This window comes from Thunnus maccoyii, chromosome 18 (genome assembly GCF_910596095.1).
Source record: "Thunnus maccoyii chromosome 18, fThuMac1.1, whole genome shotgun sequence".
Lineage (NCBI taxonomy): Eukaryota > Metazoa > Chordata > Actinopteri > Scombriformes > Scombridae > Thunnus > Thunnus maccoyii.
In genome coordinates, this window is record NC_056550.1 from 23,805,375 (window position 1) to 23,832,910 (window position 27,536).

The 27,536-nt window shown below is 42.2% G+C and overlaps 1 protein-coding gene across 2 annotated transcripts; it reads left to right on the top strand.

The window, feature by feature from the left end:
* The first annotated feature begins 1,785 nt into the window (after nucleotides 1–1,785).
* On the top strand, nucleotides 1,786–24,634 carry setd1a (SET domain containing 1A, histone lysine methyltransferase). Of its 2 annotated transcripts, none has more exons than XM_042393159.1 (21): nucleotides 1,786–1,842; nucleotides 3,515–3,659; nucleotides 3,760–3,858; nucleotides 3,959–4,229; nucleotides 4,802–4,932; nucleotides 5,154–5,407; nucleotides 5,994–7,692; nucleotides 8,688–9,680; nucleotides 10,109–10,276; nucleotides 11,331–11,415; nucleotides 11,511–11,653; nucleotides 11,974–12,016; nucleotides 12,117–12,309; nucleotides 12,452–12,495; nucleotides 13,437–14,731; nucleotides 15,913–16,261; nucleotides 16,392–16,573; nucleotides 21,189–21,299; nucleotides 23,163–23,282; nucleotides 23,511–23,648; nucleotides 23,742–24,634. In XM_042393159.1, the coding sequence occupies exons 2-21, from the start codon at nucleotides 3,522–3,524 to the stop codon at nucleotides 23,913–23,915; spliced, it is 6,630 nt and encodes a 2,209-aa protein (XP_042249093.1). In that variant the 5' UTR covers nucleotides 1,786–1,842; nucleotides 3,515–3,521; the 3' UTR covers nucleotides 23,916–24,634. The 2 variants fall into 2 exon arrangements, with proteins under 2 accessions (XP_042249093.1, XP_042249094.1); XM_042393160.1 differs by lacking the exon at nucleotides 1,786–1,842 and adding an exon at nucleotides 1,861–2,113.
* The last annotated feature ends 2,902 nt before the right edge of the window (nucleotides 24,635–27,536 follow it).

Here is a 27,536-nt window from a genome sequence, read left to right on the forward strand (position 1 = left end):
TGGAGGGATGTCTAAATAGATTCAGATACTTGTACTTTACCACAGTATTCACATTTTCTGCTACTTTATACCTTTACTCCACTATTTCAGTAGCAGATATTCGACTTTTTTTCCTTCCTCTACATTTATGTAACATCTGTAGTTACTTTTCAGACTTTACATACAAAAACTTAAGATCAGCTTGTAAAATATGATGAATTGTTAAGAATAAACTGCCCAACATTATATACAGGTGTTAGAATTAGCTCCACCTCAACCAGATACAACATTAAAATGCTTACATGTTCATTTATTTGACAGTTTTAGTTACTTTTCAGATGAAGATTTGACACAATGGATAATATAACAAGCTTTTAAAATACAACACATTGTTTAAGATGAAACCAGTGGTTTCCAACCTTTTTAGCTTTTGACGTCTTACAAAAAGCAGTGTGTAGTCGGGTCACATTTCAGATGTTTATTAGTTGTTAACAGCTCCACCAAATGGTGATTTTTCCCTCTAAACTTCTCACATGCTTTCATTTCAATAAATGTTCAAATGATCCAATATTTCACCAAAAATCAAAGATTAAAGAAAAAGTCCAAAAACTGAAAACAGATTTGTGTATCAGAACTTTGTTTTTTTTTCTTTCCTCTCCCATTAATCATCTCACGACCCCTCAGATTTATCTGGTGACCCTTTGGGGGGGGGGCCCAACCCCTAGGTTGGGAATCACTGGACTAAACTAGGTAACTATATATAAAGTAGTTGAAACTAGCTTCACCTCCAGCAGCTACAACAGTAACATGCTGCTCTAACACTGATGCTTCAGTATTAATAATCTAATGATGTCATAAATAATAATATATCAGTCTTCTTCTATTTTTTGATTGTTATGCATGACGAGACCAAGACAAATTTATTGTATGTAAAAACTTACTTTGCAGTAAATAAATCATCATTCAAAGAAGCTGATTTCCTGCTAAACTTTTACTTTTAATACATTTGGTAAATTAAGCTGATAATACTTCTTTACTTTTATTTAAGTAGGATTTTGAATGCAGGACTTTCACTTGTTATTTAGTACTTTTACATTTTTGAATTGGTGCTTTTACTTAAGTAAAGGATCTGAATACTTCTTCCAGCACTGATTAAAAGCCACAGAAATCCCCATAAACCTGAGCCTATAGAAATAAGTATGAGCCCCAGTAAACAGGACAAGTTTATCTGGTGACCCTTTGGAGGGTCCCATCCCCTAGATTGGGAACCACTGGACTAAACTAGCTAGTCCCTGCATATTTACAAGATGGAATAATAATAATAAAAGTAATAATGTCATATATAGTAAAATAGGAGTAGTATTACTTTAATACCTCAAGTACAATTTGCTGCTAATACTTTTACTTAAGTAGGATTTTTCATGCAGGACTTTTACTTGTAGAGGAGTATTTTTACATATTTGTATTTCTATTTAATTGAAGGATCTGAATACTTCCTCCACCACTGGCTACGTATTACATTTATCTACCACTTGGCTCATAAATTTGATAAAATCTGTTTGTGTTGGCTTGTGTTGTCATAAAATAACCGTTGGGCGGCGCTTTGATCGCTCCGCTTTTACTTGGATTCTTATAAGCAGATTCAAACATTTTTTTCACTCATGGAAATTAGACCACAAATAAAATACAGTCATTTATTTACTTTTAAAAAATACATTTTAATTTTATTTACGGTGTTATAAGCTGAAAATTTGGTTCCCCGTATTTTATTTGTCAGGCGGCAGCTTTGGAAAGAAGAAAGTGCGGGTCAGAAATCTCAGGCTGCATTCGCACACACTGATGGAGAACAGGCGAGGCTTTCAGGTTGGTTACGCGATGGCCGCTCTCTCAACAATATAAGGATTTTGAAGCGAAAACAATGCCTTCTTCGCTCGGAGAGGCGTGTTTTTGTCTCGACTGAGTACCGGAATGATAGCGGTGTCGTTTTATCCCGCAAGTTTAGCTTTGAACGCAGGATCGGAGACGTCCCTTTGCTGTTAGGGGCTCTGTGTTTTTCTTGTTCGACTCCCGGGCCTGGACACTGTAGCGGCGGGCTGCTACTCTCGGATGAGCGGGCTGTAGCATCTCGGAAGAGGTGGGGTATGAATTTAGGCGAACCAGGGGGGAACTAAAGAAGCCAGTAGAGCCTCGAAGACCGGATGATATCATGAATGTCGCTGGTAAAATGTTATCGATGCCGGCGGAGGGTGAACAAGATCAAGTTTGACTCATAAGTTGATGTTTCTGGCTAGTTAGCATTAGCCAACGGTAGCGTCAACTTGCCCGAGCGAAAAAGCCAGAAGTAATTTAACGTCACATAACGTTGCCTGTAATGTTGTGCATGTAGACGTGTGTTTAGACATAACTCTGCCTTGACGTTGGGAAAAAAACAAACAGTTTTTTTGCATTGTGATGGTGCACGGTAGCCTTTTGCTAACAGCAGGTTGCTAGCTAGAAACTAACTGGCCAGTGACGTAACGTTGGTCATTGTTTTGACAGCATGCAGCATCTTAGCCGAGGCTGAAAACATACCGATTGTTATCCAGATTATTCGTTTCTACCTCGAAAATGTATTACTAACAGACAGTGCTCATGTAAAAAGTTCATGTTTGGCTAACTGATGTGACGCAGCTCATCGTCCTGTTACGTTATAGGGTATCTACTAATTACTGCAGCATTTCAGATCAGTTTAGCTTTATTCCGCTATGAAGCAGCGGTGGGAGAAGCAGTTAGATCCTTTACTGAAGTAAATGTACCAATACAGCTATGTAAAAATACTCCATTATAAGTAAAAGTCCGGCATGAAAAATCCTACTAAAGTAAGAGTACATAAGTATTAGCAGCAAAATGTACTTGAAGTATTGCAGTAAAAGTAGTGGTTTGGTTTCTCTGACTGATATATTATTATACATTACATCATTATTAATACTGAAGCATCAGTGTGGAAGCAGCATGTTACTGTTGTAGCTGCTGGAGGTGGAGCTAGTTTCAACTACTTTATATACAGTTACCTAGTTTAGTCCAGTGGTTCCCAACCTAGGGGTTGGGCCCCTCCAAAGGGTCACCAGATAAATCTGAGGGGTCGTGAGATGATTAATGGGAGAGGAAAGAAGAAAAAACAAAGTTCTGATACACAAATCTGTTTTCAGTTGTGGACCTTTTCCCTAATCTTTGATTTTGGTGAAATATTGGATCATTTGAACATTTATTGAAATGAAAGCATGTGAGAAGTTTAGAGGGAAAAATCACTATTTGGTGGAGCTGTTAACAACTCATAGACATCTGAAATGTGACCCCGACTACACACTGCTTTTTGTAAGACGTCAAAATCCAAGAAGGTTGGAAACCACTGGTTTCATCTTTAACAATGGGTTGTATTTTAAAAGCTTGTTATATTATCCATTGTGTCAAATCTTCTACTGTGTAATCTTCTTCTAGTGTGCTCAGACACTAGCTTCTGTACTGTCTCAAATTATGGTTTTCCTTTGATGCTTAGTTGTAGGATGGATCCAGACAGTGGGGCAGAACCACAAAAAGCTGTCAGTTTGCAGTGGAAGAGCTACAAACTTGTCCAGGACCCAACCATTCGACGGGTCACACAGAAGATCTACAGATATGATGGAGTGCATTTCAGTGTACCAGTGAGTTGAATTGAATTTATGTTCTCTCTCTCTTGAATCTTTAATTTTTTGGGTGTGTGCTTTTGTATTATTTAAACCACAACCTCTTTAATTTTTCCAGGACTCTGGATTCCCACCCGTGGGTGAACTACGGGACCCTAGACCCCGACGACTATGGTCCAGGTATACAGAAATGTCCCTGCCGGTGCCAAAGTTTAAGGTAAGAATTCCTAGTCAGCATTCATTTCCACACACACACCACCAGTTTAATCTCTCGGAGTGACCAAGATCTTTTTCTGTGGGTCAATTTTTCTTCACAGCTTGATGAGTTCTACGTGGGTCCAATACCCCTCAAGGAGGTGACCTTTGCTAGACTCAATGACAACATCAAGGAGCCCTTCTTGGCAGAAATGTGTGCCAAGTTTGGTGAAGTGGAGGAGATGGAGATCCTGTTTCACCCCAAGACAAGGAAGCACTTGGGCCTGGCCAGGGTGTTGTTCACCAGCACCAGAGGAGCCAAGGACACAGTCAAGCAGCTGCATAACACCTCTGTCATGGGTAACATCATTCATGCTCAACTGGATATAAAAGGTAAGCTTCAACACCTCATCTGAGACTTCTTGAAAGTATGAACTGGTTTTGAGTTATAAGTTGTCATAGTGGTGTATCAGACAACTATGGGTGATTTTTACAGGAATGTTTGTACAATGGCAGATAATAAACCAGTATAAACATGTAACACATTCAAGATTTTGGTTTAAAAATGTGATTATGGTCATCAAAACACATTGAAACATGATGTATAACATTTGCTTGTTTTAATAAGAGCTGAAGTTCATGATAAAATACTGAATAGGTTTACAAATATCTCATTAAACCATCTATCTGCATCTTGTTTCAAATATACACCAAAAGTGAATCACTTGTTCCTTGGACCAACATCCCCCAAACTTCAATTGAAGTCTGGTAATAAGTTCATAAGATGTCCTGCTAACTAACAAACCAACCAACAAGTAAATAGGACAAAAAGGTTTAACTGCCACTTGGTTGAGGCAGTTAAACCTGATGGAGTTTGTCCTCATGATAGTAGATAGAGTTTAACGGTGATCTCATGTCACAGTCTGTATTTATTTAGTTTTTTTGTTGTTGTTTTTTTTATCCAGGCCAGCAGAGACAGAAGTATTATGACCTGATAGTAAACGGGTCCTACACTCCTCAGACTGTGCCCCTGGGAGGGAAGGCTTTGACAGACAGGATCCAGCCTCAGGCTCCAACGCAGCCACAGCCTGACACGGTATAGTCACAGCATAATTATAACTACACTTAATTTGATTCAGACTCAGCTAACAACTAATAATAATGCTGCTGAAAGACTCCAATTCTTCCCTTCACATGTTAATTTTAGATGATAACTGAATAACTGAAGTGACAGAGTGCCTGTATCTAACATGATAACGAACGACAGACAGTTGCTTGATTTCCAAATTCAAATATAATTTGCCTCTTTCTGCACAGTCATCCGAAATCAGGCGGAGGCTCTCCAGTGAGCTCGCGGTGTTGGCAGCAGGGGTCCAGGCCCTCACATCAGGAAGCACCCCTTGCTCTGTGGACACTGGTTTCAGTGAGCAGCGTCTGGACACTCCCCCCTCCTCCATGGCAGGCCCCTACACCCCCGGATCCTCTTCTTCATCTCAGGGTGGTGGAGGAACACCTTACAGCTCCAGATCTGGGACTCCTTTCTCTCAAGACTCGGGCTACACCGGCGGCAGGTTAGTTGTTGATATTTAGCAAATGGAGAATTACTCATCAAAATTTAAACATTTGCTCAGTGCTGTCGTTAAGATGAGGCAAATTCAGGTCACTAGTCAAAGATTAGATCCTTTACTGCTTCACCTGTGTGTCATCAGATCACAGTTTGTACAACCTGATCATAAATTATAAATGTTAATTATTGAGCAGTGTTGAATTCATATCATTAAGAACAATCACCACAAAATGTAGCTATACATCTTCACACATTATCTGTGAATTTGTGTACTCATAGTCTTTTTGTTGTATTCAAACAAGATTTGTCTCATCTCACCCAGCAAGAGGAATTGCTTGTAGGTTCTTTGCTGCAGTTGTGTTGCATTGACAGTTTGCTACCTTTAGATCTCCATACAAGTATTTTAACATGGTTCTGCATCCAGGAGATGAAAGCAGCATCAAAATCATTGTGCTATTGATAATGGGGAGTATTTTGGTTTTTATACTCACAATGGCGGCATACACTGACTCAGTTACATGTTTATAAATGTCAGTCATGCTTAACTCCACAAAATAGTAATTTAAATCTGCATTATTTCTGTCTTGAAGGCATACTGGCTACAACACTGGCACTTTGGGCAGCGGTTACCCTCCCCAGGACATGCTACCTTCCTCCTCCTCGTCCTCTGCAGTCTCATCTACTGTTGGAGGATACAAAGTGTCCCGCTACTCAGAGGATGCACAGGAACCTTCAATGTACCACAGAGGTCGCCCCATGTATCCCCCAAACACATCATACCGTCCCAACGAGCCACCGTGCTATCCCCCGTACCCTAACGTCGGAGGGCCTGGGCCACACATGGCTCATCACTCCTCAATGCCTCCGCCACCTCTCGCCACCCAGTATGATCAGCCCCCAATGTCAGACAGGGACAGGGACCGTGAAAGAGACTCAGGAGGCCGTTATGGGCCAGGGGGGATTGGCTCCAGAAGGTCATCTTACCATCACCAGCAGGACACAAACTCTTCCTCCAAGTACCATTCCCATCACTCCCACCACCACTCAGATCGCAGGGATGACCGGGGGTACCGGCGAGACAGCCTGGGCTCCCGGTCAGGTGACCACAGCCACCAGAGACATCGCAACCACCACCATTCTCACAACCACCACGGCAGCAGCAGCCGCAGAAGGAGCAGCCACGACCGGGACAGGGATCGAGACCGAGATAGAGACAGAGACAGTGACTACTCCAACAGCTCTGACCCCAGATACAATTCCAACTCCTACCGCTCTTCCTCTAACAGCATGTCTCCTCCCCCTTCATCTTATTCTGCATACTCCTCCTCCAAAGAGCCTGCCCAAGCCCCCTCTCAGGGATTGGATGTTTCCACCCGTCTAGGGGGCACAAGCCTCACGGAGAGGGGTTCTCTGCCTTCAGTAGGTGCTGACAAAGACTTCCACGCAGCTCACCACAGTGCTCTGCCGCCGCCTCCCCCGCCGCCGCCTCCCCTCCCGCCAGCCTCTGTCATCGCAGCGGCTGTAGCCGAGACACTCGGAACATTGGACTTCAGCCAGGATAGTCCGGCCCGCGAGGAGCAGTGGACAAAACCCAAACGCCGTCCCAGCACCCCACCTGCCCCGCCAAAGACACCCCCACCTTCCTCCCCGCCCCACCCCTCCATCGCTTCCTCTTCTACCTCCCCTTCCTCTACCTCCCTCCCCCACCACCTCCCCTCCTCCTCTACCTCCCCACTGCCCCCCCAGCGTGACTCCTCCTCCCCAGAGCCAGATTCCACCAACGAGAGCTTACCGTTCGTCTACCACAGCAGCAGCCTCGACTCTCGTATTGAGATGCTCCTCAAGGAACAGAAGGCTAAATTTTCTTTCCTGGCCTCTGATGAGGAAGACGAGGATGAAAGGAAAGAGGAGAAGCAGAGGGGAACACGTGGGGACGGAGGAGAGCGAAGAGGGGGGTCGGGCGATGCGAAAGGGGAGCACACAAGTGGTATTCAGGTGGGAGATAACGGAGAGAAGGACCACAGGAGGAAAGGGGAAAGAGACAGAGACGGCCACAGGGGAAGGAAACGAGGAAAGGGAGGAGATGGTAGGAAGAGTCCTAACGTACTTACAGCAACCACACCATCCTCTTCCACGTATTCTCCGCACATCCCGCCCCCAGAGGAACCCCAACCCCAAGTTGGCCTCGCTGGGACCGGAGCTCTGCAGGAGGAATCTTCACAGGTTGGATCTGCTGACACGCGGAGCAGGACAGGAGCGCACACACCACCTTACAATGGGCAGAGTCAGGTAAGATCAGTAGTATGTAATGAAACTGCAGGATTTAAACTATCAACTATCTCAACAGCAACCAAATCTGATGTATAAGTAGTAGCATAAAGGCCGATTCATATTTTTTATAGTGGGGCTGTAACATTGGATACGGTAATATCGGTGGGCAGCTTATTGCTGTGGTAGAACCAACCCAAAACTAAACTGTAAAATGTTTCATGTATGTTACACTTCCCCCTTACCTTATAACTTCACTGTGATGTTTGATCTTCACTGTGCAGAATGATGTTTGTGTTTGAGTTTGACACTAGAAGGCTGTTTTTAACATTCATGTGCCAGAGCGGGAAAGTTTCTCCGTGCTCATCTTAAGACACAGTTTAAGACGTGAACGTAAGAACATGATTTCGAGACATCACAACTAGTTTGGAGCCAATCGTGGTCTGGTATGTGATTCGCCCAAATGTGATGTGGAAGCTTAAAACTTGAGATTGAGAAGTAAATAAACGTTTTTGGGGAGGGAAACCATATTGGACAGAAATTATTAATCATAGCAGTATTTTTATATATCTTAAAACATGGAGGGGTTCTTTAAATATGAAGGAGATTTATTTTCGTACATGGTAAAAGGTCATTTTCGTTCTTTTAAAGAATATTCACACACTAGTCTGCATACAAAGGGCTCTGTGGAGAAAAGGAAGAAAAATGTATTTAAAAAGTCTTAAATGCACAGAAAAACACTGAGATTAATATAACATAATTTGTGTGAATGTATAATAATGTTTAGGGTATGTTTTTTTTTTTCTCAGTTTTATTTTTTACCACATTCGTTTGTGTGAATGAATGTGTTACTTTCTCACAGAACACTTCCTGATTCTGTGGTAGTGAGTTATCTTTATCTTGGGGTTATCTCTGACGCCCTTCTTTTGAAACCACATTTCTCACTGTCGATGCAGCTTAAACATACGAGTAGTTTCCCATCTTTAAAACAGAAAAACTCTCTTGTTCTCTTTCAGTCCTCCCCTCATTCCTCAGGGGAAGACATGGAGATCTCGGACGAGGAGGAGGGGGAGACTACCATAACAACGGTGACCACCCACCAGCCCTCAGTCACCTCAGGTTCCTCGCCGTCTTCATCCCAGGCTGCTATGCCTTCACAAACAACGGACCCCTCATCTTCACCCCAACCCATCTCTGACTCTGCACAGCACTTTGGCACCTCCATGCACCCTCCCATACCCTCCTACCCTCCTCATTTGCCTCCTCCACCTCCCCCCGGTTACTCCCTGCAGCCCCCACCGCCCCCGGGGATCCCTCCGCTGCCCCACATGGAGCTGCACCCCGAGTATCCTCCCCCCATGCCCCACCATATGTATGACTATGCCTCCTCCATGGAGCTGATGAACCAGTACAGCGGTGGTGCTCCCATGTCCTTCCAAATGCAGACCCATATGCTAAGTCGCCTACACCAGCTGCGCATGTCGTCATCCAACGGCACCCCGGGCCCTGGCGAGGCAGCCACCGGAGACTACTCCTCCTACCACCTCCACTCTATGCCCCCACCCCACACACATCACCCCTACATGGACCAAGAGGGGAGCGGGGCAGGGGCTCATTATGACCAGGACCACCGTTACATGCCTCCCCACATGCCCTACCCTTACCCCGATCCCCACAGCACTCAGATACCGCCCCCTCCACACCACGGCATCCCGCCTCCCCACACAGGCTGGCCGCCACACGTCTTACCTCCGCACTACCCCTCTTACATGCCCCCACCCGGTTACGGCACAATGCTGCCCGGGGACGGAGACGAGTACAGGGCTCCAGGGGAGGAGATGCCCATGCTGGCGGAGAATCCGCATGAGGCCACGGTGCAGATGGTCCTCGCCACTCTGATCCAGGAAATGAAAAACATCATGCAGAGGGACCTGAACCGCAAGATGGTGGAGAATGTCGCCTTTGCCACCTTTGACGAGTGGTGGGAGAGGAAAGAGACCAAGGCCAAGGTAAGAATGACTAATCACAATAATGGAGGTGCTTGACATTGGAACAGGGGTTTGTTTCATTAAACATTCACTAAATCTCCCAACAAATGTGCTTCTCTTCAAGCTGATTCTATGTCCATATTAAGCAACTACTACCACCAACTTCTTTACTTGACCTTTGTTGCAACAAATTAAAATTACAGTCTATAAAAATACCTCGCTGTATCTCCCTGTCTTCTTACTAATTTCGTTTTCCAAGGCCGTCACTTCGGTTACCATTTGATGGCAGTTTGAACCTCCCTTCCTCATTCTCAGCAGCAAGGAGTCACGCTGCTATCAACCATATTGATCCAGAGTCATTTGTTATACTATGAAATGCAAATAAAAACAAAGGTCTGAGGTCTGCGACTGATCTTTTTTTTGTAACTGTAAATCTTTTCATTTTCCAGCCTTTCCAGACAATGGTTAGGGGAGTGTCTGCCTTACGGGATGATGAGAAAAAAGAGGAAAAGGTCAACCGTCCTCGGGAGCCTCTCACGTCTCTTGTGGATTGGGCGAGGAGCGGTGGCGTGGAGGGCTTTGCTCTCCGAGGAGCACTTCGACTGCCTTCCTTCAAGGTAAAAGCGGCACATTGCAGCAGTAATCTTGTAATCTTCACGTTTGACAGCTCACATTTTAATAATTAAAACATCATCTACACCTCTAATTGTATACATACAGTAGCTGGTGACACATAGCTACTAAAACCCCTTTCAGACATGCACCCTTTTATGTTAATCTGATGGTAATTTAACAGAATTAGCACCCTGGTCACTTTCACATAAAGGTCAGGATGGCCTAGTAATATTTTTGTTTACACTTTTAACATGGCACAAGTCTGACTTGAATACTGTCAGATTAATGCAAAGGCTGCTGCAGCACAAGGTAAAACATGCAGAGACATGCATTGCATCTTGTTTCACCTTCTTACATCACTGTAATGCTTTTAATATCTCAATTATTATCTCTTTTGCACAAAATAGGAGGGGATTTTGAGCTCATTGTTCCTTTATTAGATCTGTATCAGATTGGCAACATAACTTCCTGTCATTCAATGATTGTTCATGTCTGACTTTACAAAACAGGCAGCAGAATTCACTCTCTGATTAAAGGAGTGAACTATCATTACAGTACCAATCAAAAGTCGGGACACACTTTCTCATTCAAGGGAGTGATGTGTCTGAATAAAGCCATAAAGAACTTTAATGTGAAAGTCACACGTTTGAATGACAGGACGCCGTCACTTAAACAGCTCGTTAAAGCCAGCTGTGTTACGTATTTCATGTCTGAAAAGGGTTGAAGAAGTGTATCGACATTATCACATCAGAGTATAGAAAAGTAGTTTTGAAATTTGACATCTTAAAGAAAGACATAACTGTAACAGTACTGGACCCAGATGACAATTTTATTCCTAATTACACAGTCAGGATTGCAGTATGATTTATCTATTATGAACACAGTTTATGTTTGATTTTTGTCAAGTACAGAAATGATGAAAAACAATACAGTTGTATCAGATTTTATGTCGTAAGCTCATAGTTGTAGTCAAAAAATAGCCAGAGTCGTTTAAGTCATTCTTTGCTGTGTTTAATTGATTTATAAAAACATTAATGTCATTGTCAAATTGAGCAGGTGAAGAGGAAAGAACCTCTCGAGCTCGAGGAGGGAGACATGAAAAGGCCGCGACCCTCGACCCCGCCAGACGAGGATGACGAAGGTTCGCTGAGCTGATATTGACAGTTTTTAAATAAGGGTTTGGATTAATCGTCCCGTTGAGTGTAACTGTCAAACTGTTGTTGTTCTGTTTTCCAGCTGCTGATGGGAGAATGCCAGAGGCAGACAGGCACGGAGCTGAAAGGGACAACAAGAGGAGGAAAAAGAAGCCAAGAAGTCGTAAACCTTGGGAGCTTGACAGCGAGGGAGAGGAAACATCTGATGGCTCATCGTCTGAAAAGGTGTTGTTTTTATTTTTAAAGCAAAAACAATAAAAACTCAAGATCAAGAACATGCACAAGTTAGGAGTTTTTTACATTAGATGTGAGTTATCATGAAATACCAGGCTGAGCATTATATTTAATTAATATAAATGTTTGATCAGTTATGTATTTTCTTTGTGTTAATGTTTTCATATCAATGAGGTTTTAAGGAGTCGTGTAGTTCTCACGTTTTTTAGCTAGATGGCAGCATTTCACTGTGTTTTTTTTTTATACACCTACAGTCTCTGGTCTGTTTGAGTGAGCTAGTGTTGTAATTACAACCTTTTTTTTATATTTAGGATGATGAGGAAGAAGAGGAGGAAAGTGAAAAGGAGTCCGATGGTAAATCTCAACCATTAATATCATTACTTTCATTATTACGTTTACTTCTACATTTCAGTCGAGGCAATACCAAAAACTTTTTTCTCTCTTTCGTTTTTAGATGATGCCCTTAGTGCTGATAGCGATGATGAGAGCCTTTCCTCATCCTCTGAGGGCTCATCTTCATCAGCATCCTCATCTTCATCGTCCTCTGAGGATGAAGATGAAGAGGAAGGAGAAAGGGCTGAAAGCGAGGGGCCGGACACCATGGACGAGTCGACCATGGACAGCACAATCGAGAAGGAGGATGACAGGTATAACGTTCATGTGTCCATGTTATGTTTGAGCTAAAGAAATGAACAGTGTTCTCAGAAATACCTTTTTGTCAGTGTTACGTAATTAAATTTCCAACATGTTGTTACTGCTACCTCCAATTTGTTCTTCTGCTTTTCTCAGGGAAAATATCACAGCTGCTGTTTCAAAGGCAGAGGTCAAAACCGGTAAGACAGAAGTCCTCATCAATGTCATTAACAAATGCAAAACAAAAACAAAAAGAGATCAACTGCAAATGCAGTGAAAACAAAGTAAGAGATATTAAGTACAGGCATCAATCACAATGTTTATTGGAAGTATGGATCAATTCCTCTGTGGAGGAGCCAGACTTAAAAGATTTAGTGTTTACCATTAATCTCAACAGGTCTCTAGTGTGTTTGTTCCTTCAGTTTTGTGTTATTAATATGTTGAGAGGACAGTGTACAACGCAGCCTTCTTGTGAACCTTTGGGAGTAGGGAGCATCTGGGACATGAAGGTTTTTGTTAATAAAGTAAATTCCATTGAATCAGTTTTGACGGTTTGTGTGGAAGGAAGGAGGGTTTCTCTGTGTGGAAAGTTGAGGCAAAGTCCGCAAAGTATTACTCATTGTTCCAGGCAATTACGTGGTGGAAAAAAATTATATTGTCCTCCACTGAAATAAACTTCAGGGGGTTCCAGTGATTGCAGAGTATATGATATGATTATTAGAGACGGTTTATATGATGCCTGATAGTATATCTTGGGAATTTCACTGGCAGGGAAGTACAATTTGGCCCAGTGCCGTTTGACTCAGATGAACTGGCAATTTTGGCAGTCGGGATAAAAAGTGAGGATTTCCGAAGGGATTTTCACAATTAGACGACAACATAAAATACATAAATGATGCAGTGAAAATAAAGTAAGAAACATTAAGTAAAGGCATCAGACACATAGGTTAACCATTAAATTAAGAGCTTGAATTTTGAGTTTAAAAGTGAATTTCACACTCTGTTTTACACTCTGACTGATGATTCACTATGAATGAATTTTGCAGCTTTTATTAAAAATAGCACAACAATTAGATAAGCTGTGTTTAGTGCTTTGTGTTTAGTTTGGATCAGTCTTTAAAATCTCCTCTATGTCTCTCAGGTGAAGCAAAGGACAGCAAGGCAGATACAACAACAGCTCCTACCAAGCGTCCCCCATCGCCTCCATACCCGCGTCCTTCCTCCCCTATCGTCCTTGTGCCTCCTCTCAAGAAACGCAGGAAGACTGTCTCTTTCTCCACAGACGAGAACGACAGCAAAACACAGCTGCAGGCTGCGCCGTTATCTCCATCTCCATCACAAGTGGCGGGTGAATCTCCCCTCCTCTCTCCTGGCAGACTCCCAGACTCCCCCGCCGCTACACCATCAGCTCGATCCACGCAGGGCATCCAGCTGCTCCCCTTTGCCTCCAAACCAGGTGAAGGCAACGCCCTCATCGTGCCCCCACCTGAACGAACCCACGATTCTGATGAGTCCAAAAAGGGACCCCCTTTCTCTCCTCAAACCACCCCTGTCAAATCCCCCAGCAAACGGGGTGCAGGCAAAGACTCCCCCAAATCCCCCGCCCCTCCTGTTATGGTGTGCCGCACTGTGCAGAACCTGCCGTTGGACCATGCCTCTATGTGCAGGATGGCCTTCGAGGAGGCCCCCCCTCCACCTCCTGTCAACAAACGGTCCAGAGGAAGGCCGCGGACGACCAGCCTGTCCGCTTCTTCCTGTCACTCCCTCAGAGAGGAAGACGAGGATGAGGAAGAAAACGAGCAGAGGTTGAGACTCAGAGAGCAGCTCGGGGCGTCCAGCCTACTGCAGCTGGCTTCGGCTTCAACCACCGACCTGTCTGTGTTGGCTGACGTAGCCCTGAAAATGGACCCTGATGCTGGGGACTCTGAGGAGACAGAGACATCTGACGAGGCAGAGGAGCAGAAGATGGAAGAAGATCTCTTCTCCCCAGAGTCACTGGCCCTGGTTTTGAGCCCAGAGGGTGTAATTGTAGTGATGGAGCACAACTATTGCAAACCTCCTGTTCTCCCAGTATCACCCGGTACCAAAAGGACTTCCTCCAAACAAGACCCCTCTGTGTTGCTCCCAGCAGACCTCAACGCTATTTCCGGGGTGCTTGAAGCGCCAGAGGAGGTCATTGGAGAGGCGCTACCTTCCAGGGGAGATACAGGGGAATACTTGTCAGCAATGGGAGTGCTGTGTGAGTCTGAGGATTCGGGGCAGGCTGCTTCTCTACCTCCATCATCAAAGAAGAAGAGCATAGTTGGCAAGGGATTCGAACTTGAAAATGACAAGAGCAAAAAGAGGAGAAGAAAAGACAAAGAAAACCAGGAGGTTCATCACACGAAAAAACAGAAGGAACAGCCGGGCAAGAAACAGAGGAAGCGGAAACTAGAGGTGCGTAGGACTTTGTTCCTGTAAATATTTGTCGGTGTCTTAATCATAGACGGTGTGACATATGTAAGAATCTGTCACAATGTGTCTGACACAATAGAAGTGAGAATCATCTGTAGGTTCATTGTTAGGTTTCTGTAATAGTGGCACATTCGCGTTGGTGTTTTATTGTAATATCATATCAAACAATGACTGACTGTTCTCTGCTTGTCTCGTGCACACACAACACAAAAGTCCCTACTATTTGAAATTATGTTTTGGCTTAACCAGTGGAGGAAAAAACAACACGCTGCAACACGCTACGATATAATTAGATGTAATTTCAAAGAGTAAAAACCTGTTTTTAATTGGCACGACCAGATTTATGTAACCAACCTTATTTTTATCTGTTGGGAAAAGGGTTGATTCTGGCTAGAGGAGCAGAGGGAGGAAGGGATGTGGCCCTGTTTTCTTTTCTACATTAACTCACTAGTCTGAGCTGTTGACGCAATCAACGTAGACCTTCATTGCCTCAGTGTTTTTATGTAAAACATGTGGTATTCATCACGTTTCTAGCTTATGTCAGCCAGGCGTGCGCCACGAGCACACTCCTCTTCTTGTTCATCAAGGTTTTTCTTCACCCCCGCCAGGCTGATTGAGCAGTTTTCCTTTTACTGAAAACAACACTTTTTCGGTTTTCAGCTTGCCTTCTCGTTAAATTACTACTTAACAAACATTCATGATTGATCGGTGTCATCTGCTGAACTGAGTCAGACCGATCCTGAGGCTTATCTTTCCTGTCTGACAGGAACAGTAGTTTCATAAATTAAATGTTTAGTCTTTGCTGTATAAAACAGCATCTGTACATATTTCCCCTGAAAGTTAATGTTAGAGTTAAAAACAGGTAATGATCCTGCATGTATATATTCATTTTGTTAAATCTGTAAACATGTAAATGACCCAGTTAACAATATTTAGTCATTAGTCCTTAATATCTCTATGGACAAAGTGACCGAAACTGTCCAATAATTGAGTTACCTGTCATGTGACTTCAACAGATTAGGAACTAAAAGGCAACAATGGATCTTTTTTTGCTTTATTCTGGACCAAAGAAACTGAACTACATGCGTGAACACAGCCTTAGTGCTCATCTCTAGTTGTGTTTATCCAGTTCTTCTCTAGTAATGTTCATTTCCTCTGCGCAGGACTCGGAGGAAGACGTAGACGTGGAGGAGCTTGAGTCCGGCGAGCTGTCCAGCTCAGACACCGAGGATGAGGTGGTCGAAGAGGTGAGGAAGAGCGAGCGCCTCTTCCTGCAGGAAGCGGGAATAACGTCGTCACAACGCTGGCCGAAACCTGTCCCTGCACCCAAGCCGCTGGCCCTGAAGTTTGAAAACCGTAGCGAGTTTGAGCAGATGACGATCCTGTATGACATCTGGAACTCCGGTCTGGACGGTGAAGACTTGATGCTGCTGAAGAAGACTTACGAGAAGCTGCTACAGGACAACCACAGCTCTGACTGGCTCAACGACACTCACTGGGTCAACCATACTAATATCCTTATCAGTGACCACCTTCTGTATTCAATATGTTGTCTATGTGATAGTCATAGAAACGAATGTCTAAAAAGGTCTTAATTTCATTGTGTAGTTTCCTGTTATTTCCCTTGACCTTTGAGCTGCACTAACCAATTTGCCAAACCCTCGGCGTAAGAAGAAGAGCGCGGACGGACAGCTTCGTGAGCATGTGACAGGTTGTGCCAGGAGCGAGGGCTACTACGCCATCAGCCGTAAGGAGAAAGACGTCTACCTGGATCTGGACCTGCCCGAGCAGGTCATACGGGAGGTGGAGAATGTCGACAGCTCGGTAAGCAGACTCCCAGTTTCTCTCTCTGATTATGTGCTTTTTTTTTTTTTTTTTTACCGCCACTGTTGATGATATTTTGCTTTAGTCTGGACTAAGAAAACTAAATGAAACATAACTGGCAATTAAGATAAATGGTCTGCAGCCGTTCTATTTTAAAAGTTAATTAATGGATTAAATCGAGGTTAACGAAAAGAGGAGTTGGAGTGCTCCGCTGTGTTATTATTAACGTCATGTCTCCAGCAGTGGAGAGCAGCCTCTCTGCTGCTCCGGGGAAAGCCATCGTTGTCCAAGAAGCTGAGCGGCTGCAGGGTTTTTGAGGGGAAACAGTTATTTTTAGAGTTATTTTCGTCACCTCAGAGTTGGTTTACGTTGTTTAATTCTGCATTGTGTGTTGGCTAGCTAGTCTCGTTTGTTACCGCTGGAGTTTGCTGCTCCGCTGCGCTAACATTACTCTCTGAGTGATGGCGCGGAAAGTTCACACTATACTTAACGTTCTTCTTGCAAAGGTAATTATTTCAGTCATTAAATCAAAAAAAATGCTTGCAACTGCTGCTTTTTTCGAAGATGAACAACCAGATAACTCTAGCGTGTGCCCTCGCAGTTGAGTTCCGCCTTTTTTGTTCCGTCTACATCACATATTAACTAACATTTAGAAAATCTATTTTTGACATTAGTGAATTGATTCAGAATCGTAGGAGATAAGAATCGACATTCTTATGTGCATTGATTTTTTTTTTTTTTTCCCCACCCCTACATGTCTGAACACACCCTCAGTGTTGGTTATTTATTACAGGTAGTGTAGTGATGTTCTCTGTGGAGGACTTAGACTTGAAATGTGGATGTGGGGGAGTCAGTCAGTCATGAGTTAATGTGTTTACCATTAACTTTGATAGGTAGAAGTGAGTAGTGTGCTTGTTTGTGCAGTGTTTGGTAAATAAAATGCTGAGAGGACAGGATATGATGAAGCCTTGCCATGAACCTTTGAAAGTATTGAGCATCTGGGACAAGCATGACTGTTAAGAAGTTAAACAAGTTAATCCACTGAATCCTGTTTGCATCGAGACTTGTTGGAAAGTTTTATAGCGTCAGTGGGTGTAAATGTGTGTAAAGTTGAGGCAAAGTTCACATCAAAGAATATCGATGTGTGATGTTCCAGATAACGGTGTTGTTGAGATAAATGATATCGTCCAAGCCTCCATTGGCTCTACAAACAATTTGAAGGAGTCCAGTGCTTGCTGAGTATAATATTTATATGATGTCTGATAATGGGTCTCGGGGAATTTAATTGGCAGAATAGTGAGTACGTTTGGCCCGCTGTCATTTGGCACAGACTGGCAATTTTGGCAGTCAGCATAATAAAAGGTGATTTCCAAGGCGTAGAGATGGAAGTTAAGGGATGTGTGGATCAGGGATTTGATTTTTCTGACTACCTGATCAGCACAAAGGTTGATACCATAACCATTTTTGTTGTCAAGCCCAGAGGTTTTGCACGGTTAAACAATAACATCTGGTTGAACTTCTTGGCTGAACAACAAACTTCATTATAACCATTAGACATTTTAAATTAAGGGCAGCTGTGGCTCAGGAGGAAGAGCGCTGATTGTAAGATCTGCGGTTCGATCTCAGACTCCTCAAAGTCAATTAGAACTGCCTTTGCTGTGGTGGATGGACGATTGATCACTGTGCAACCCTCAAAGAATGTGTTTGAGACAGTTTAAAGATACTGTAGGTCATAGATAGTTTTCATCTGTTAGTTTAAACAATCACAAACTATCTAGTTGATCTTTATAAAGTTCCCCTCCACTCAAAAATGTCTGTTTCTTATTGTTCCTTGAGTTGGATGTTTGAGCTTCTCTTTGCAGAATGATGTATGTGCAGAGTTTGTTTTCACATGAATTAGCTTAAAGCGAAAATTTTTCCTCTGTGCTCACCCTAAATGTCAGTTTAAAGCGTAAACTGTACGTTCAAGCACGATTAGCGACATCATGACAATTTTCTAACTAAACTTGGTCCAGTATGCAACTTCTATGGAAACATACTGTATGTTTAAAGCGTTCTTGCAACACTTACTTACGTATTTGTGAAACACTGTCGGTTAAAGCCACTGGTGAGTAGGTGCACACACACAAACACTTAACCGTGGGTTTTTAAAATGTCCCACTGTTAAAACCAAAACCAAACATTTGATTTGTCAACTTCTGGAGGGAGTCAGTACATTGTCCAGAAGGTTTCCAATATTACATACCATTCCCTCTTGACACTGGATATCATTTACAAACACCACCCCTTGAAACAAGCAATGATTGGGTCAGCTATAATTTTGAGTCTTACTCATATATTCTTTCTCACATACACACACTTTTCTTTCTTACAACCATCCCAGATCAAGTAATTTTTACAAAACTCACGGTTCGGATCGTATCACAGTTTTGAGTCATGGTTTGGATCATTTTTTGGATCAGGAAAAAAAAAGGAGACAAATATAACTTTGCTTTCCATTTATTCTGTAAAACACTTAAAGCAAAGAACTTCTGCCCATTGTCTTAAATGAAAACAATGTTCAACATGTCCAATGTCTAAATAAAATCTTCAAATATTTATAATATTCATTTGTTAAACTAAAGTGTAATATGAGGCTTCCTTTAAACATGGTAGTGAATAAAACAACAGCCTGTATCCACATCATCAAAACTTGATGATGACTCACAAACATGAACACACATCTTGTCCTGCAGCCACCAAACCAACATTCACTGGGGAAACTGGGTGCACTGCTAATCTCAGTTAGCAGCCAGATAGCTAATTAGCTGCAGAACATTAAACATCATGTAAAGAAACCTGCAGATGTCACCTCAGATCATTTAATGCAGGTTTGGTCATCGTTCTTCAGAATCCCTGTTAGCAACACGCTGCCTGTCTATGACTTGTACTGACAGCAGTTTGTTTATTTTGTCTTAAATGAGGCTTTGCTTTAATCCACAATTCACATGTGTATCAAACTGGAAGGGAGGCGATTCGTTCCATTACACCGCTACTCACATTGACCTTTCTAAAGCATCTGGCACACATGCACATCATCAATTAATGATTTTCCATATGGAGATAATAATATTCGCACACTGCCGGAGCGTCGTTGACAAGGAAAGATGGAACACTTTAGCAATCAGATCACGAAAAACAGCTGCTGGGGGGGAAAACTGTAGGAAAGCTCTTGTGTTGGGTTGCTATGTAAATCATGGATTTCCCTTTAATGTGTTTTCCACTCTGGCTCTGTGCTGTGTTTCACTCTCTCCATGGAGAAAAGCATGTTTCTTTATACCCAGGGCAGAGACATGGCTTTGTGGTTTTGATGTAGCTCTGAGCTATGTGCCACTGATTCGGTGGAAAACGAGATGTAACCGGACACTTCATCAGTCAACATCCTTCATGTCCTGATCTAAGCCTCAGGGCAAGTTTAAGGTGTGACCGGGGATGTGGTTTCATCCCGCTGGTGGTTTGATTGCGAAGCAGTTATCAGGAATTTATAGTGTTCTTTAAAAAGCACTCACTGGTCTTAATAGTACAGCTATTAAGGTGGACCATTTTGAACTTTGAATGCTGACCTTCTGATGTTACAACATCTGGCGCAGGTAACGCTTTTCTCAGTTATTGAGAAAGCCGAACACGCAAAAAGCCAAAAATACGCCAGTGTTTGCTCTGTTTTTGACCTGTGTTTTGTCTGCGGCTCAAGTGATCAGTCATCTTTTTGTTGGGTTGTTTTTTCCACCATTATTGTCGTTTCTATGACTTCTCAGCAAGTTACAGCCAAGCTCACTTTTCCACATCAAATAAGACTTTTCATGTGCAGCTGATTTCATCCATATACTTATCGTTATCAAAAAAGATGATAAGGTTGCAGTTTACTAAGGATTATCAATGAAATGAGAATTATTTTATCTTTTGTTCTTCATGATTTGTAGCAGATTTGACATTTATCTTGCAGTTGTACTGTAAAAACACTGTTTGGCTTCAGCTTCTGTTTAGTTTTCAGTCTTTTGGTGTTCAATTAAAGACAACTCGTAATAATTGCTGATATCATGTGTAAGACACAGAATCTATAATCGTCTTTGGGTTTGGTTTGGTTCCTCTTCACACAGAGAAAAATCGAACCAAAATGCATCACTTCACGCCACAAGAGAACGTTTTCTCGTATCTCGGGCGGAAGTGAGAAGGTAAACGCAGGAAGGGCCGACATTGATTCATTCTCCACAGGTCTGAACACAGCGGAGTCTGATTCAACCGGACTGACGCAGATCTGAAAACACTCTTAGTCTGAGGAATTATTCATATCCTGCATTTGTTGTAATTCTTCAAAATGGACTGCGTGCGCTGATTAAGTGGTTTTGTCTAAATTTAGTTCAGAAACAGATGAGAAACTCCGTCCCTTTTCTTAACATTCAGTCTTATCTGACACCTCCGCCAGTCTGTGGTTTCACATGAACCTCACCCACACTAACTTGACTGTTGCACATTGAGGTCAAAGTTCCCTCTCTTCCGGTTCAAGGTCATATGATGACGTGACAGTGTCAGTGGCCCTTTTGTAAAGAAAGCTCTTTGCTGTCTTGTTTCTTTCCAGGGGACAAACCGGCTGCTATCAGAGAGACGTTCAGAGCAGCGCCGCCTCCTCACGGTCATCGGCACCCCAGCCGTTATGGACTCTGACCTGCTCAAACTCAACCAGCTTAAGGTACGGCCATTAACAACAGCCGTGGTAGCTGACACAGTGTTCACAGTGTTGCTTTTAGCCTCCACTTTCAGTTCTTTCAGTAAGTTTTGCATCAACAGATTAAACCTTGTGTTCCCGCTGATCAAACATTAACATCTCCGCCAGCTGCCATGAAGAAATAGAAGTCATCCACCTTTATCATATTGCCTCTGTGCTATAATATCAATAAAAGAATAAAGGCCATCTTCCATTTACATCCTAAAAGCATGTTGCGTTGTGTTATAATACAAAGAAAACACTGGAAACAGGAGTAAACTGCTACCCATTTAAAGGTTTACTTACGTATTTGCAAAACACTGTCGGTTAAAGCCACTGGTGAGTAGGTGCACACACACAAACACTTAACCATGGGTTTTTAAAATGTCCCACTGTTAAAACCAAAACCAAACAAACTTCTGGAGGGAGTCAGTACATTGTCCAGAAGGTTTCCAATATTACATACCATTCCCTCTTGACACTGGATATCATTTACAAACACCACCCCTTGAAACAAGCAATGATTGGGTCAGCTATAATTTTGAGTCTTACTCATATATTCTTTCTCACACACACACACTTTTCTTTCTTACAACCATCCCAGGTAATTTTTACAAAACTCAGGGTTCGGATCGTATCACAGTTTTGAGTCACGGTTTGGATCATTTTTTGGATCAGGAAAAAAAAAGAGACAAATATAACTTTGCTTTCCATTTATTCTGTAAAACACTTAAAGCAAAGAACTTCTGCCCATTGTCTTAAATGAAAACAATGTTCAACATGTCCAATGTCTAAATAAAATCTTCAAATATTTATAATATTCATTTGTTAAACTAAAGTGTAATATGAGGCTTCCTTTAAACATGGTAGTGAATAAAACAACAGCCTGTATCCACATTATCAAAACTTGATGATGACTCACAAACATGAACACACATCTTGTCCTGCAGCCACCAAACCAACATTAAACTGGGTGTGCTGCTAATCTCAGTTAGCAGCCAGATAGCTAATTAGCTGCAGAACATTAAACATCATGTAAAGAAACCTGCAGATGTCACTTCAGACCATTTGATGCAGGTTGAAACAGGAGTAAACTGCTACCCCAGCTTTGTCAATATGTGTGTTTTACATTCAGATAAATAGTAAAGAAGAGGGTGTGGTTTAGCAAGCAGTTAACTGACGCACTACAGATATTTTATGACGACAATAACCGGACCCGATGGCTGCATGCAGCGTATCACGAGTCCTGTCCTCAAACTGAAGTCACAAACTTTGCAAACTCTTGGATTACATTACATTTGAATGTAATGCTCGCTAACAAGATAACACATGTAAATAAGATTTAAATTGATTTTCCTTTTGCCTGGCTCTCCTTCTTCCAGTCTAAACTGGGCTAAACATATCTGAGCTGTACACAGACACGAAACTGAACCCCCTCCCAGCCAGCAACTCCCTTAAGAAGGGTGGTGGTCACTTCTTTGGGTGGTGGCCGTTTTAGTGTTGCAGCTGTGATAAACACTGAATGAGAAATTACTGCCAAAACTTAACTTGAATCAGCATTTTCTGCCTTCATGCACTTTTAACTCTTACGTAAGATGATTTTATTACTCAATTGAACTCTGAAATCTCTGCAAATATGCACTCAAACCAGCAAATATGTGTTGTTTTAATATGTATGTCTGTTTATCTATTTGTTATTTATTTATAATCATTTAAGTACCAAAAGTTTTGCTGTTTAAGGTAAAGATCCAGCCTCTGGAGTCACTCGAGTTTTAGGAAATCTTATATTCATCTGACAGTTTGTGTGATTTTATCATTTTTAACAAGCTTTGTTTTGTCCTCGTGCAGTTCCGCAAGAAAAGGCTTCGATTCGGACGCAGCAGGATCCACGAGTGGGGCCTGTTCGCCATGGAGGCCATCGCTGCTGATGAGATGGTCATCGAGTACGTGGGTCAAAACATCAGACAGGTAAAGCTTCCAGTCTGTGAATATGCTGTATGTGAATCTTATTAAGTGTTTTATAAAGCGATGATACATCTGTAAAATGAGTGAAGAGTCACTATTGGTGCATTAATACAACTCACTTGTTATCCGTTAGCCGTTAGCTGTTAGCCATGCACCATCTCAGATAACATGCTTCGTGTAAGTGTTTTTGTAGCATCAGCGAGTGAATATTTGTTACTATTCTGTGTCCAGATGGTGGCTGACAATCGAGAGAAGCGATACGCTCAGCAGGGCATCGGGAGCAGCTACTTGTTCCGAGTGGACCACGACACAATTATCGACGCCACCAAGTGTGGCAACCTGGCACGATTCATCAACCACTGCTGCACTGTGAGTCTTAACGTCCTCGATCAGTCCGTATATGACACAAGTTTGTTCGTGCTCCTGTCGCTCATCTGTCTCTCGTTGTCCCGTTCTTTATAGCCAAACTGCTACGCCAAGGTCATCACCATAGAGTCGCAGAAAAAGATCGTGATCTACTCGAAGCAGGCCATCGCCGTCAACGAAGAGATCACCTACGACTACAAATTCCCGCTGGAGGAGAACAAGATCCCCTGCCTGTGTGGAACAGAGAACTGCCGTGGGACACTCAACTAGTGGACGCATTTCTCTCCCTCACTTGTCAGTGGCCAGCCAAACCCCCCCCCCACCCCCCACCCGCTCTCCCCTCCCGCTCCCTCTCCCCTCCTCAGAGCGTTCCTCAAAACAAAGCCACCTTTTCCCTAACACCCCCACCACCGCTCCTCTGGATGGCCTCACAGTACCCAGGAAACAGAAACGCACACACTTGCACTTTTCATCCACCTGGCAGTCTGACAAGCCAGTGCTTGAGGGGGTTGTGTAACCTGGCATGAGAATACTTTGGGGGGGGGCGGGTAGGTGGGGGTGCTCTGCTTCAGCATTAGCTCTCCTGTGGCAGTATTGTTTGACTTGATGGGGGGGGGGAATTATGCTCCAACACAAGTTGTTCCACACAGCCAGGCATGAAAGCTCCGTCTATCTCCATGCCAATATCCGTTTTGAAGGACGACGTTTAGAACCGAAAAGAACACCGGTGTTTTATGTCCACGTCAGCTCACATGATCTTCAGCCTGGATCGCTTTTCCAGTGTCAAAAAAAAAATCCCTCCTCCACCCACCCACCCACCCACCCACCCAGATCCGCACACAGACGCACACAGAAATACGAGACAAATTCAGGGTTTTTAAAAGCGCTTGTTGACGGCGCACTTTTAAGATGAATAACTTCAATCGATTTGGTCTTCAGTTATGCAAGATTTCCAAGTGTGAAGATTGTTTTTGGAGCTTTTTTTTTTTTTTTTTTTTTTTCCAACTTCATAGTATTATATGATAATATTACTATTGCTGTTATTAATGGTATTGTTATTTAGTTGCATTAGCTGTAAGTATCTTACAGTGAAATGAGCTTCAGTGTACCCACCCACTGTCCTCAGTGGTTCGTGATTCACCAGCCCTATAAATCAGTTGTTTCCCGTCTCCATTGTGCGTAAATCTCCTGATCCGCCGCCACCCTTTTTTGTCCCAATGACAACCATTGTTTTTAACCCCGCAGCTCATTTGTAGCTCAAATTGTGTTTTAATTTTTTTACTGAGTTTCTCCCCCCTTGCAGGATCAGCACAACAGAGAATTGACCTGTGTTGTTTCTTTTTCTTTTTTTTTTTTTTTTTTGTTTGTTTGTTTTTATTTGTTTCTTCCCCTCAAAATTTAAGCTATGTCAACAAAAGGTCTTGTGAGAAGAGCCTGTTGAGTGTTTGGTAGAATCTGTGTCTTGTTATTTCTGTCTGTGTAAAGTTTTTTCCTTTCATGTTTGGTTTTTTTTTTTTTTCTCCAACCAGCGAATGTCAGATTTCCAACAGTCGCTATAAACATTTTCTGGGAGTATGTCATCGTCGAGGCAAAGATTCCTACCAAACTCCTGCAGGTCCTAGTAAAAAAACGTGTGGTCAGTGTTTAACTTAGTCACTCTGTGTACTACCAATGTTTTTAAAAAGGCACATTTATTTTTATTAGGTCAGGTCTCTTTAAAGGTTTAGTTTAGTATCTTTTTACCCCTGTTGTTGTTGTTTATTTTTTGGCCTTTCCAACATGCATTCGTATGTGTTTTTATTTGACAGTTAGGATTTGTTTGCCCTTAACAAAACATCCCTCCCTGACAAATGTATCTTCTTAAGGCAAACAAATATCCTGCTTCACGATCTGTTTTGCAGTGTAGATGGGTGGAAGGTATAAACTGTGTGTGCCTAGATGAGATAGATGAGCAGGATTGTGACACACCACAGAGGAGGGGAGGGGAGGGAGAGGGAGAGGGGGGGGAGGGGGGGTGTCTACAGCCCCTTGTGTTGTGTGTGTCTCTCTGTTTTTGTTTTTTTTTTTCATATGGCTATGGCCGTCCAAAGTTTAACTCTCATTTTTCGAACTTTTTTTTTTTTTTTTCCGCAGAAGACTTTTCTCATTTTGTTCCCTCCTAAACAGGAAAAATGTGTAAGATATTTCTTGTTGCAATGAAAGCCTTTCAGTACAAACCAACCTTCTTTACTACAGGATTAAAAAGATGAAAGGAGAAAAAAAAAAAAAAAAAAATCAAAGAAGTACATGTAAATATTGTAGAGGTGTTTGTTTCTCGTAGAAACACACTGATTCCAAGCTGTAAATATGTCGTTCCTTTTCCTCTCTCCATGAGGAGGAAACATGTACATACCTTCCATTCATTTATTTTTTATTGTTTTTTCCTTTTAATTTGATGATTATTTTAATATTATTTGCAATATTTCTCTTGTATTAATGCGTTGGACCCTTTATTAATGGTGCATTAAAATATTTTTTAAATAAACGAAACCTTCATGTCGTTCTTCAGTAACTTTCTGTCTCACTGTCATAAACACCGAAGGTCAGCCAGAGTTGGAGGATGCTGACTGCTAATTGAACAGGGTTTTTTTAATGCAAAATAGGAAGTACATATAAATAACTTGCATAGCAGAGACAACAGGAAGTCACTTGTGTCCTATTTCCTCTACGTGTAGGTTGAAATCAACTCTGATGATGCACCTGCAACTTCGACATTTCCCGTTAGGGGAAACGAAACGATAGAGGAAACGTTGAAATCTGACCTAGACTAGATTTCTTAAGTCATGAAGCGATGACGAAGGAAAAAAAAAAGGGGCTGGTGAAGCTCACAGAGCAGAGGAAGAGGAAGGAGAAGTCAATGACCTGAGATGGAAAATCTCTGACACACATCTACAGTTCAACCATTTCTATGTTCAAGTTCAAGTTTATTTGTCATTTGTGCAGAATAAAATGTCATCAGTGTATTGAAAAGCTTGAGATGAGGCTCAGGAAAACACTGCAGGCAAAGTAATTATTACACAATAACGGTGAGATAAATGTTGTGAGACGATGTGTCACCATCAGGTAATTTTGAGGTGAACTGGTTACTAGAAAATAAGTGAAATTTTGGATGTGGAAGTTCATTTGTTGTATGAAGAAAAGCAATTTATGATTTCCCTCTGAGTCACATGCAGACTGCCTGGAACTGGAAATGGCAGGATGTTTCTTGCTTGTGTGTGCGTGCCTATGTGCGAGTCAACACAACCACAGGGCTTTATCAGTTCAACTGCTGCAGAGGTTGCAGGCACCTATTGTTCCTTTCATTCTCTTGTCAAGAAACTTCCAAAGGACCGACGTAAGATACGAGAAGTACAAGGTTGTTTCTGGACTTCTTCCATGCGAGAGGGAGCTGACTTTTTCTTTATCAGAATATTTTATAATGATAATAATTTCATAATAGTTTATCTTATAAATATTTTGTTATCAACATCATCTGTCCGTGTGTCCATTTACGTGCACACTGGTTAGTCCATGTTATCTTATCCTGGTTTTAAAGGTCAGGTTCACATTTTTCAACTCTGACTTAAAACTAGTCAGTTGACCAGAAGATAATGTGAAGCTTCAACTGTCCAAATTGTAAAAAAGTAATTCAATTAAAATGTATTTCTATTATGTATTATTAATCCCCCTTCTTATAGTAGCGATATTTATGTAATAATAATAACTCAGTGGACAAGAATTTTTGCTTTTTAATCCGTTTATCATTTTTGACAAATTCAATATGAATAAAATGAAATGCACGATTAGAAAACCAAACTTTACCTTCTTTCTGACTGATATTAAGCTCTATTACAATTCTCTAGTCAAGCTGCA